Genomic DNA, 13445 nt, shown 5'->3' on the forward strand with positions numbered 1-13445 from the left:
GCAAATAGCTAGTGAACATATCGGAGCAAGAGTCCGGTTATTCCTTACTGGTGGAGACTAAAACCAGCAGAAAGGAGAGTAACTATACTGTTTTACAGTGCCTAAAACAATCTATTAAGTTGGTTTAAAGATGCAATTTAGAACTTTATCAGAAGTTGAATGGATAGTTTTAAAATTGCTCATCGGGGACAACATCACAGTGAGCCTTTAGCACTGACCTGAACCTCAATGCCATATCCCAGGTAGACCGTAACCAGGTAGTTACACTCCGCTCCAGACTCAAGCTGCTGCAGGATTTCGATGTTGCCCTCAGGGTCAGTGAAATTCATGCTGCATGGCTCTGTGGGAGACAGTAAAAAGACAAGTGATTCCCTTTTTCCCGGACCACTGATCTCTCTGACAGCACACCTGTGTCACTGTGGCCACATAACCCTCTAACTATCTCTGCAGATTTCCTCCCCGACACTATTCATCTGGGCCGTCAGCCCTCTGTGGCCAGTGGAAAGGACAGGCAGGACACATCAGGGAAAATCAGATTGTTTCTGACACATGAGCGATTCTGTTATCCCCACTGGAGAGATGAATAGTGGTGTGCAGCATGCGAAATGAAGACCGGTGATGTTGATGACCTGATGCTTAACTTTCTTGCCCCCTGGGATGGATGAGGTTAATCTTTGGGGGGGGGGAGTACCCTCAATTTAGAATTTCTATCAGGGCAAAAGTTATTTGGATGCGGCTTATTTAAGAAAGTCGTTTGAATGTCATCTTTGAAAGTCAAAGGAAACATGAACATGCCTACCTGCTGTTTGCATGGTGGTGATGGTGGTGATTACGGTTGTGGACGTCGCGTTGGCACCTTCCTCTCTGGAAGTTAGGTTGGGGAGGGGATGATCGGGGCTGGTTTTCTTTTTCAGCGCCGTTTCCCTCGCTTCTCCTTCCTCCATCTGCATTGAGGAGGGGGCCAGCGTCGCTTCTATGGGAGGCGCACTCCAAATTTGAGGCCGACTTCTTTGCGATGATAAAGACGCCGCTGGGTTTTCGCTGACCGAGCCTCTATTATTTGGTGTCACTTGAGTGGTGAGGGAGTCTGTTGTTGGCTCGACCTTGTCCGCCCCCCTTGTCTTAGAGGACTTCTTTTGAGGGACAGACATGGGCGGCCTTGGTGTTGTGGGAGAAAATGTGGTCAGTGGGGAGGTGGCAGCCACAGTGGCAGTGGTGGCAATGTCTGAAAAGGCTGGGGCATCCTCGTGGGGCACCAGCTGAGTGACAGGGTCCCTTGCATCTGAGGCAGACAAAGAGCCTGGCATGGTGGAATATGCAGCCACAGAGCCATCCCTCTTAAAAAAGTGTTGGTCCCCCTGGAAATCCCTTGAAAGTAGGTGCTCATGGAGCAGCAGGCCCTTGAGGACAGGCCGGTGGTTGGGGATGTTCATTGGTGAGACGGTGGTGACGGAGTGGACTTCGCTCTCGGTGTCCTGTGTTGACGAGTCCTTGTCTGGGTCCAGTGTCCTCTTACTGATGCCGTTGTTTTCCTTTGGCGCTAAGAGTAAAAGAGAATATGGTTGTATTAAATACAATATTCCAGGCCAGTGAGCTACAAAAGCAACATACGGTGCACAAGAGCAGTACATCTTTTTGACAGTTTCATTATAGAATCATCAAGACTGCCAGCCTATAATCTACCAAAATTATTCCTAATGAGGTGAGAGGCTGTCCTCTTTTATAATTCTTCCACACACATTTTATTGCTATTTAAATCAGTTCATTATCCGGTGCGCTTGTGTGTGTGTGTGTGTGTGTGTGTGTGTGTGTGTGTGTGTCTTTGGGGGGAGGGGCAGCAGCACAGTAATCCCTTTTACTATCCTTTACAGAAGCTTAAGTAATAGCACACCAGTCCAATGGGTTGACATATGTAGGTCACTACAAGTAAGGTACAGCATGCATGATATGATTGTATAGTATCCTATGTAAGAACACATACAGCGTATTTTCAAGTGCATCTTCAGTGTTGAAAAATCTTTTTGTGCTTGACATGCCACATTTCATTAAAGAACGTTCTCTAATTCATATTTTAAGATGCGAACGATTAATACTGACAGTGGTGAGTAGGGGCTTGCAGAAAGCCAGTTTATAATCAAAGGCAAATTCCACAATCACACCCTGCAGGCGGAATCTCAGAGCGGAGAGACACTAAGCAGAAATAGTCTGCTTGCTTGTAAGATAAAAAGATTTTAAAAGCACATATTTTTCTAAGGCATTCTTCTGTAGGCTAGTACTGTACTCTTATTCTCTTCCTTTTAACCTCACACACACACACACATACACACCACTCAAACAGAACAGGCATTGTTAAAAGTTCCACAGAATAAAAAAAACACTCAACCAGGGTTTAGTCAGTGAAACACAAACAAAAAATACACGCGACATCATTGCGAGTCACAGAAGACATTTTGCCGGCACAAGTTGCCATTCTGACAATGACTGAATTTCAGTTAAAGAAGCACAACACATTTAGAGGTTATCGAAATAATCACCGACCACAGATGGATGCATGCATTTGATAATTGTTTAATCTGTGGCCCGTTCCAGGCACGGGCAATGTCCCAAGTATCCTCTTGTCACACCACATTCAAAAAATAAAGTTGTATTTTGTCCTTGTCAATTCAACCAATCATAAAAATGCCATTGTCTGATTGGTTGGTTTGGCCCTATAAAACATGGAGACGCAACGAGGGAGCATGTCACTTTGCTGATCAGCTCTCCATACGCGTCGGCTGCCAGCCAAATAGCTGAGTGCCAGGGGCGTAGTGCTATTGGTAATCGGAGCGCACAACGTGTGCTCATGGTTAAGTTGTGGCTCATTTATAGGGCTATGTAACCACTGTTCAGTCCCAAGTTTACATACATTAATCAACTATAACTCGCCAAGAGATCAACCTACTCTGCTCTTTCCCATTGGCTGGCTACTCTACAGAATGTGGAAAGCTATTCGATTACTACAGCCTACCTGTACTCTTTGGGGGATGGCTTTAGATAAAAACACAAGTGTGCATTTTTCCTTACAGATTGACTGAGTCCAAACTTGCCATATCTACTCCATTATCTGCTACATTTTCCTCACATCAGTTGTTGTGTACAAATCCTAATGAATGGATGGTTCCCACCACTGCAAATCCTCCAGACAGTGTCAACATCAGAAAGACAAATGTCTTAGTTTCTTAGTGGCTTTGACAGGACAGCAATCCTGAAATGATCAAATGTTCTCCAGCTGGCGGCTAGATACACATGCTTAAGATTTAGGACCTTTTTATGTCGACATTTTTTTTTTTTTCTTTGTTTTGAAATTCTAGTGCTGACTGGCTCGTTAAGGTGCGTGTTGGCAGGGTGTGTGTTTCTATCTTGTGAAGACAGATGTAGGAATACAGTGCTGGACGTAAAAATAAAACACGGCTATCAACATCTTTTTAGGACGGGGAGAGATGCTGACTCAAAAGGCCACACCCGACTGTGAATTCTTTCTTTCACTCTGGCATTTTTCTCCTTCTCCATCTCATTTCATCCGCACATAAAACAATACCATGTGTTTTTTTGCACGATATAAGAATTATATCAAAAAAAGGCTGGGGAAGTTCATATAATCCTCTTATGTGTACATGAAACAATACCATCTGCTTTGACACCTTAATTAGCTTGAATCCGTTTGTCTAAATGAGGCAAAAAAGCTGCCAGCACACTTTTCATGCTCGTAGATGAAAGGATGCTGTTGACACAGGCAGCAAAAGCGTGGGATATCGTCATGGTGAGCATTTCTGTCAGCTACGACGCTCCGAGACGATGAATAGTGCACATCAAAACAAATGTAAGCTTCATTTTGAAATGGCCGTTAGAGGTCAGTTGAATGGTTATGCGATGCACAGATGTCAAGTAAAATAGAGCGGCATGTGACGGGTGAAAGAATATAATGTATTCTTTAATGCCTTCCATGGTGAGTTTCACATCCAGTCAATTGTCTATTCTTGTTTGTGATCAGTTCTTAACATCTGATTAGATTATAAAGCTTGCATGTTCTCCAATTGACTGGCTCATTTGGGTTTATTGATCACCAGCGCCATTGCTTTTCCGGCAAACGTTCACCGTGGAAAACCGACTTGCTTGTATTGATTCTATTGGGGCCTTCATTACGGGAAACGGACATTTAGATTTTTAAATGGTGCCGGAATTAATTAATTAATTAAGTGCGCCACAGGAGAGGCTCTAGTTAGTTGTAAGCCACTGTAACATTTTGCTGATGCAGAGCAGTTTTACCACAATCCAGCACACTAATAAAAGTTTGATCGGCCTATTCAAGGGGAAGAGTAAACAATTTTGTTACAAAGCCTCTCCCAGGCTGACAGAATTGACACATGGTTTTACAATATACTGGCAGACGCGACAACACAACATTTATCTTTCTTGGCGACAGAAGCAATTCAAAGACCTTTTGATGTTCTAAGATGGAGGAGGAACATTTCCTTGTAGCCTTATTCTGTCACAACAAGAGCAGCAAAATCTGCTCTAAAAAGGCAAACTTTAAGCATATTTGACATGTCTCACAACCGGCAAGAATAAAGAGTGTAAAGAGAGGACTTCATCAATGATTGAAGTTTATAAGGCTGCCCCCGCTCCTCATAATTGCAAAGTAGAGAGGAATCTCAAAAATACTGTATCGTGAAGCTGGGAAGTTGTGCTTTTGACAAGATCATTGTTATTGCTGCACCGAACTGGGAACTGGCCTACCTTTCTATCTTCTTTTTCTATCTTCTTTTTCTATCCTCTCTCTCTCTCTCTCTCTCTCTCTCTCTCTCTCTCTCTCTCTCTCTCTCTCTCTCTCTATCTGTGCTAGTCAGCTGTTGACCATCCAGTTGCCTCCCTTCAGTCAGAATATTGAGTGGAAGTGGAGAGTGAGAACAGAGAACTGGGTTGAACCAGAGTTTCTCATACACAGATCAATACGGGATCAATGTGTACAGGTTGGAGACCTCACTGTGGTGATTACAGAGGAGCCAGCGCTGCTACCAAACTCTTCTCATTGCTGAGCCTTAATTGGGTGTTTACAGTTGAGGTTTCACAGAACAGAGCAGAAGACTGAATTACAAATGTAATTTGAGTATGTAAATCAATAAATACAACAGGAAAGAACCAGTTACACAGTCTTTTTTTTGTTGCATTCATTAGTTGCAAATATAAAGAGGTTTTGTCATATTTACACACATAGGGTAGTCTTTGATAACCTTTTTAATCTTTTCTGTAAATTATGTGAAATGCTTTACATCTGAGCTGCTGACGAACCTGCCGGATGCACGATAGGATAAATATTAAATTGTTAGATTCCAAACGTTACAACAACATAAGCATGCCATCTTAAAATGCAAGTAGACTGGGAAAACGCAAAGCACAGTTGTAGAGCATGATAATGACATTTAAAAATGTAAATTTGCACAACTTAAGGAGACTAAAGGCAACATTTTATAAAGCATTTACAAAACATAGCCTCTTGCCAGGGGCTGCACCGGGAGTGGCATCACCCCCTGGTGGAATCTGATTGGACAACTCCGGTGCCTCCTCTACTCGATTCTGAGCATGACAATCAGTCAATCAATCAAACCCCTGTCATTAACTTGACAATGACAAAACAAAACAAGTAAAATAACTGTTTATTAATGGAGACTGCCAATATATTCACCACGAATGCTCTGCCTCCTTTTTCAATACAGGCTGCAAAACACCTAGTGGGCTAGGTTAATAAAATCCCTGGCACAAGCACACACAAACTCAACTTTATGTTCTCAAACCTTTGGGTAGCAATAAACTATAATGTAATGCAAACACTGAAATTATACGTATTTCAGTTGTTATCCAACCTTGTATTACTGCCAAATTGAGCAAAAAAAAAAACTTTTGCCAGATGCTGATTCTCTCCGGATCTGGCTACGGTGGAAATTTGAAACACAGGCAGGTCCTGTTCTCACCCGTTTCCATCCATACTTAGAAAATCACACCCTGTACAGCCAGCCAATTTAAATGTATTGTGCTTGAAGGACTCCAATCAAGTATAGAGGTATTGTAATATGCTGGTAAAACCAGGCCACTGTCAGAACAAAGTGACCTTGATGGGCTCTGTCAGGTCCGCAGAATGTGTATCATGTTTAAACCTTCACACACCAGCAAGTTGGCATCACAGGCAATGATGACAATCACAAAGAGACGCTAACGTGTGAAAGTTGTGCTTTGCTGTACAACTAGTGGTCAATAATGTGTTGCTATGGGCTGAGTGCAAGTGACAGCAGAGATAGCTGGTGTGAAATATAATATAGCGCATACCTCAGTTAAACTTAATTTACTGCAGATCCAACAGCTAAAAGTAGATGCACACTCCAGAGGTTATGCGTGTAACTGCATTACACCTCACCACACTGAAGCTGGTTAATTACTGAAGGGCTAATTCATAAATTAACGGTGGTAATTACCGTGACAGAATGAGATTACTGTTATTTTATTCTGAGCAGTGTCACAAATACAATAAAATACCATTTATTGTCTTGGGGGAAATATGTTTCTTCTGTGTGCACATTAAGAAAAGCACATTTAGGACATGTCAGGGTCTCGGAGAATAAACGCTCACCAAAAGAATTTGATGCTGCTGCCCTTAAGCCCCATCACTTGTAAAGTCTATGTAAAGTTACACCAACCCTGTTTTAAGACTAGAGCTAAATACGAAGCCGTTATTACAAGATAATTTAGTTAATGATGCAGAAGAATCTGACTTGACAATTTAAAAGTACCAAAACAAACCTGAAGAAATGGTTCAGTAAAACTAGTATCTGTGTCCTGAGGCCAAGCGAGTTGAGTTATAGAGTGAAAATAATTACACAATTTGTACTTTCTATCTCTGGCAAGCTATATACTTTATCTGCCACATTAATGTTTAAAAAGGGTCTAGTCCAACTCTAAACCTCTAAAAGATATCTTGCTGGATGAAGAATGAGAATAACCAGGATGTTATGCCATTATCTGTTACGTTTTATTTCTAATCTTTGTTCTTCATGTTGCTGTTTTCCTTGCTTTCATCATACACCCTTTATTTTATTCTGAATTGCGTTTTAATGTCTTCAATTGTCTTGTGTTTTCATTGTGTTTATGTTTAATGTCATTGTGTTTTTATTCTGCCTTGCTGCAAAAGAAATAGGACTGAACTGAACGTCTCTACTGGGCTGCTCACTTTTTTTTCTCGACATGATAAAAACATTCTAGATGACAAATGTGGTTTGCATAAAATGATGACGCATGTTTCCAGCCCTATTTCTCATCTCTACTGACTAGATTATAACAAAGAGCGTCCGGCACATCCTGAATATGCGTTACTGGAGGCACAAGCTCAGGCTTTGACCTGATGGAACCATGACAACCTCTCATCGGACACTGACAAAGATGACAAAGTGAGCAATCATAAGGGAAGCCTCCTCAAGATGGCAACACATAGCCTCCTCTCCTCAGTTGCATATCAATGGAGTCATCAGTAAACACTCGGTGCACGGAGAGAGCACTAATAAGATGGGACAAGCCACACTTGAGGCAGGCTGCTGATTGACATCAATCTCCTTATATCCAGGGGCTTTATTTCCTTATTATTACAGAGAGCCACTCGACAAGCAAATCAATAAGCATCTTCCGCTGGGCTCAGATACGAGGCCTTCAGATCACTCTACATGACTCCTTTTAGGGTTCCCAGTGGAGCTTTGAGCTCATGAATTTATTCGAACATAAGGTGAACATTTCCCGGTAGTGTGCATTTGGTGCAGTATGTGCAGCTTCTGCACGTGTTTGCATGAAGCCATAAGGAAAGACTACAGGAAATAATGGGGTGAAACTGATAAATGATTCCATTAGTTAACCTAATGCATTGTTAATTTAATTTGGTGTGTGGGTGTGACAAGTGCATAGACATGGAAATAAATTATATTAAAAAAAAAAAGGTAGCAGGAAGAAAATTAAGAAAATTAAATTAAGTGAGCACTAGCTGGAAGAATAAGCCAGTCAAAAACCCAGAATAGTGCATCCATGACTGTGGCGAGATTCAAAATTTCTGAGCATCAAATTAAGCTTTTACTGTCTGCCTGGTTTTTGAGTCGTGAGGATAACAGAATATTGAAATGAGACACACTCTTATCCTCCATCTGCCCTTTGACTTCATTGAGCGGAACCATAACTTTTCCCTTTCATTTATTATGGCCTTTCTGTGCTCCGGTTCATTGAGCATTGTCCTTCAGACAGGCTTTAAACAAACTGTGTCGTAATGGCGCTGGGAAGCTCGTAAGCCCTGACCTTTAAGCTCGAGCAGAACAAAAACAGAGCTACCCAGCCGCGCTACTTGCATGAAATCTACTGTAAAGCACTAAAGCTGCAGGGGGTAAATGGGCCAGCCTTAAACAAATCTGAACTCTATAGCGAAGGGTTGAATGTGGTTTAGTTGGCAATCATTTGTTTGATAATCTATCAGTTTGTTAGCTTAATCAATTTGCATTTTCCAAGCCTTTATTCCGTCTTCTTCTGGGCTTTCTTTGCTTTTCATTTTTAACGCTGCGTGTTTATTTATTTCTTTACCAGAGAACTAAGAAATGAATGAATGCATTTCTTGTCGTACAAATGTCTGGTATTAAAATCCCATAATTTTCTGTAATCATGGCAAAATCTGTTTTATATAGAAGCCAGATGTATTTTAATTTACCAATGTGTCGCATCCTAGAAAATACTGGGAGGAGTGTCTCTTTTCACACTTCATTTCCTCCCATTAGAGTAATTTATCTTTTCATTTTCTTCTCATTTACTCCATGGTGGAGTCAATTAAAAATAGAGCTGTGGGTGAAACAAGACATACAACTTTCAAATATGTAGTGGATTACTATATATTGTGAACAAAATGTCTTTTTAACAGTGGTTGGGAAGTGGCAGCACCCTGTATTACTTTTAGCATTGCAATTATGTATCATATAAGTATATAGAGGATCATTATGCAATGTACACATATGTCCATATTCTCTGAGGGTGCAGGTTGTACATCTGGCTCTCCTCCTGACAACACAGACATTAGTAGTGAATTTAAAAGCTACTTGATTGATGTCACGTGCTCTATCCCTCTTCAAGTCATTCCCCAGCCCCATAACAATTCAAACAGCTCCAGGATAATACTACTAAACCACCACGCTGGCGATTTCCAACCTTAACTGTGTACTAGTCATTGATTGGCATGCCTGTCTGCGCCATTACGCCTGTCATTACTCCATCTCGTAGGGAGGCTCCTGTAATAACACTGAATCAGTCACCGAATCAGGAAAAGAGTCATTTCAGCCTCAAGATCTCTCTCATCTCACTAAAAGACCATCTGAAACTCGGGAAATTGAAGTGCAAGTAAGATACATCAGAGGCCTTTGTCTTTGTTTTCTCTATCTTTTGCTTTTAGCAACCAGTACAGAGCTCCTGTGTTCAGGCTGATGAAGCTAACCTGAAAGGAACTGGAGTGCTGGAAGTGGTTTGTATGTTGGGGTCTGGTTATTAGCAAGTAGGAAAATGAAATTATTGATAGTAATGCAATTATTAATATCAATAGGATTATTAACATATATTAATAATAACAAGAAATCCACCCTGGAATCAGGGACCAATAACCAAACTGTGGTCTCAAAGTCTCAAAATAGGTCAATAGTCAAAGTATTCCGCATTCAAAGTGAACAGTGAAGGGTTGAATCCGAGCACAAGCTATTATTACCACACATAAGAACAAAATAATCACAGAAACTGCTCCTTCAATATTTTCTTAGTTAATTTATTTATTATTTTATTTACTTAACAATACTGATTAAAACCAATAATATAAATCAATAAAAATCTATTATACAACTACAAGCATTCTACATAAAAGCAACAAACAATCACGTGGGGAGGAGTGTGTGTATGTGTGTGTGTGTGTGTGTGATTGTGTGTGTGTGTGCATGTGTGCATGTGTGTAGAAAAAAGGTGGTGGGAGACAAAGGAGAGAGAGAGGGGGAACAAGATGGCGGACGTAGGCACTTTAGTGATTATGCTGCGCAAGACTCCAAAAATGGCAGCGGGAACGCTGTTATTTAACAGGGAATAAAATACACAATAGCCCGCGCTTACATGCCACGTGTGTATGAAATAAGTGTAGCGGCGTATAGGTGTGTGTGAATGTGTGTGGGTTAGTTTGGAAAGAAGGAAAAGAAGGAAAAGAAGGAGGCATTTAATACAAGGCAAATCCTTACCGGTAAAGTACGGTGACTGTAACTTGATTACACAGAAGCCCAACTGGCAAATTCAGGTGCGACAATTGTGGCACTGGACCTTTTCATTTATAAAGTACAGTTTACTGACCTCACTCGCGGTGACGGATTTAAATACAACAAAGCACAGTAGTGTGGAACAACCCTATCACAGCAGCAACAACTTATACAAAACAAAACAAGGTTACAAACACACTATGACCTATTCCTGCTCAGACAAAAGCCACTTAAATGAGATCACTTCGTAGCAGTTAGTGTGTTTCTTTGAATTTCTTTCTCTCTTCGGGAAACAGAGCTTCACTGGTTCCGGGAGCTACGAAGCAAACAAATCCGCCGTATGACAGCGGGGATTAATTCTTCGGAAGTTAGGCGGGATTTCTCCCTTCATCGACCGGCAAATGTGGACTTGAATGGGTAGAGAGCGGAGCGTAGAAGTTATCCTTCTCTTCCTCTGAAGAATACGGGGATTCCGTGAATCTTCTTTCTGCAGGTTAAACCAAATCTTACACATAGGTGCGATTTTGATGCCTGATGGGGGATGGCGTGGTTTAACCCAAATCAGGCTGTTGAAATGCCACATAGGCCATGTCTTTGTTTCAACCACATGGTGAAGTCCCAACATGTGCAAGAATGGCAGCATTTGCTCGAGGCCATAAAGTGGGTGAGTTTTTATTGCAGCAGAATGGAAGACAAAGAGAGAAACATTTCTTATTGAATGAGAGTACAGAGAGATCCATGTTTTCATCAGTTTAAAAATAATTACCTATAGTTGTATAATATAACATTTTTTGTAGAATAAATCCAACATCGGACCTACAGCCTACTTCACTCAGGCACAATTATCCAAATAGTTTCCTCACCCGAGCACTCACGCAAACTAGAAATCTGTTGCCTCAGTCTTATACTCTGTGGGAGTCTTCTCCTGCAGAGTCACCTTCCTTTAAAACAGGCCTGCTGGCATTCGCAGTATTCTGTGTCTATTTAAGCTCAGACTTAATATTCAGCATAGTTTAGATTGAGTTCTCACCTGACCAGCTGCTCCATTTGTCTCCCCCTTTATTGTGTGACATTCAGTACATTACCACTCCTGTGATATTTCTTTTAACTTTTAATGTATCATACTATATTTATCCCAGTAAGGGGGACATTTGTCTCTGCATTTGACCCTTCCCTGAATATAGGGAGCAGTGGGCTGCCTATGACAGGCGCCGGGGGAGCCGTTGGGGGTTCAGTGTCTTGCTCAGGGACACTTCGAGCCAAGGATCGAACCGTCGACCTTGCGGTTACCAGACAACCTTCTTAACCCAGTCGCCCCGTGATATGTGCTGCCTGCTGCATTCACACGCATACATTACATGCACAGCTGGATAGCACACACACACTTTACATGCTGGCACATGCTTGTGTAACACAAATCTGCGGTTCCCCTGCACACACAGCCACACTCATGTTCAGCGTACTGAATCTCATTGCTCAATAACATATAGTCCTTTGTCCGTGGCAACCCCAAAAGTGGACAAAGCAAGCATTAAATATGCATGGTGTGTGATATTTGGGGAGGATATTAAGGACGGTGTGTTATGCTACTTTTTCTGAACGTGTGCCCCGATATCTCACACTGTGGTTTTAGTTTTTTTAGTTTTTAGTATCTTGGCCAGAGCTGCTCATTTCCACCTGATGCTATGAGGAATTTGTAGATAATCAGATGAATATTGTGTCTCATCAATGATTTCTGATACGGACGCTAGGCTTTCGGACACAAGGAAAATCTGTGTGAATTACATGTGAATTTCATCTACAAACTGTTTCACCTTCACTTTTTCACATTCTGAAACGTGGTTGTGAATGTCCATGTGGATGGGGGGGGGGGGGGGGGGGGGGGGGGGGGGGGTGATTAATGCAATAGCCCTGGAAGGCAGAGCAGAAGCGATCGCATTCAAGTGTGAGCCTTGACCTTTATGTATTTACAGGATTGGTTCGAAGGAGGTGGACGAGCAGACTCTCAGACAAAAATCACTTTGGCACTTGCATCTCCCACAATCGGCGCACAAGTATTTTCTGTGCACTCAGCTGGAGCAAGCAAGCAAAATAAAGTGGTCCAGGGGACTAGAAGTCAGGGGGAGCAGAGAGACGCTGCGTTTGAAATTGATGTATGTTTGTGACACGTGACGATTGAATTTCTTGTAAGTAAAAAGAGACATGCAGCTTGATAGAAAGACCCACCATAAGGTTCCCATTCTTTGAAGACGATGTTCAAACTAAACGTGACACACATGCCGGAAGATTGCATTTAAGTGGGGTGACAATATTCTTTTGCTTTGATCGGGACTACTGCCTTATCTCTTGCAATAGAGCTTTCTATTTCATATTTTGTATCAACATACCAATAGTTTTCTTTTCTTTATTTAATTCAAAAATGTGTCAGGTTCATGTAACATGTCAAATGTTTTATATTTGGAGTTGCACACGTGTCCATAAAAAGAGATAACAAAAACAATTGTTATGACTTTAATAAAAAGAAAATGTATGCTCTTTGTAGGAAGTTTACTTTTATCATAGAGGACATCATTACCATTTGGTGGAGGCTCATAATTAAGGGTCAATATTCATAAACAATATTTGCATTATTTTTCTTTCTGGGCGGGACCATTCGAGGGTTTCAATGCAATCTTGAAACAACAAACGGACTATAAAACACAAACCAATCGGATAAATCCTGAAGGGAGCGATGAGAGCGAGCGAGAGAGAAAGATGTCTTCGAGCACAGGCAGTTAATATGCTGGCTGCATGTAATGTTGAAATTAGTTTTATGTGTTTTGGCAGGGGGATGCCAGAGAGCAAAGCCAGGTGAGGGCCTGTGAGTACACAAGTCTGAAAACATAAATGTTACAAACCAATACACAAGCTGCCTATTGGGAGGTGAGGGGAAACAATATTAACACTGACAGTGATGGATGATGCTGCTTCCTGTAGATGGCTGATAGATACAGGGCCCTTTAGAGCCGAGAAGCATCGTGTTCTTCTAAAAGGGACATTCCATGTGTCTTTCAGCTAAAACTTGCTTTTGTAAGGAGAAAGTGTACAATATCAATTTGCATAAAGATGTTTGGG

At 41.5% G+C, this 13445-nt stretch overlaps 1 protein-coding gene across 1 annotated transcript in view; it reads right to left on the reverse strand.

Moving 5' to 3' along the window:
* The window catches only part of sez6a (seizure related 6 homolog a), a gene marked incomplete at both ends in the record, with an annotated part of 80902 nt that overhangs the window by 34801 nt on the left and 32656 nt on the right, over positions 1-13445 (reverse strand). Inside the window, 2 exons of the mRNA XM_079172304.1 lie at positions 219-340; positions 800-1540. Of these exons, the coding sequence (XP_079028430.1) occupies positions 219-340; positions 800-1540 (863 nt within the window). The remainder of the gene's footprint in view (positions 1-218; positions 341-799; positions 1541-13445) is intronic.

Source organism: Pholis gunnellus (genome assembly GCF_910591455.1).
Source record: "Pholis gunnellus genome assembly, chromosome: 13".
NCBI classification, from domain to species: domain Eukaryota; kingdom Metazoa; phylum Chordata; class Actinopteri; order Perciformes; family Pholidae; genus Pholis; species Pholis gunnellus.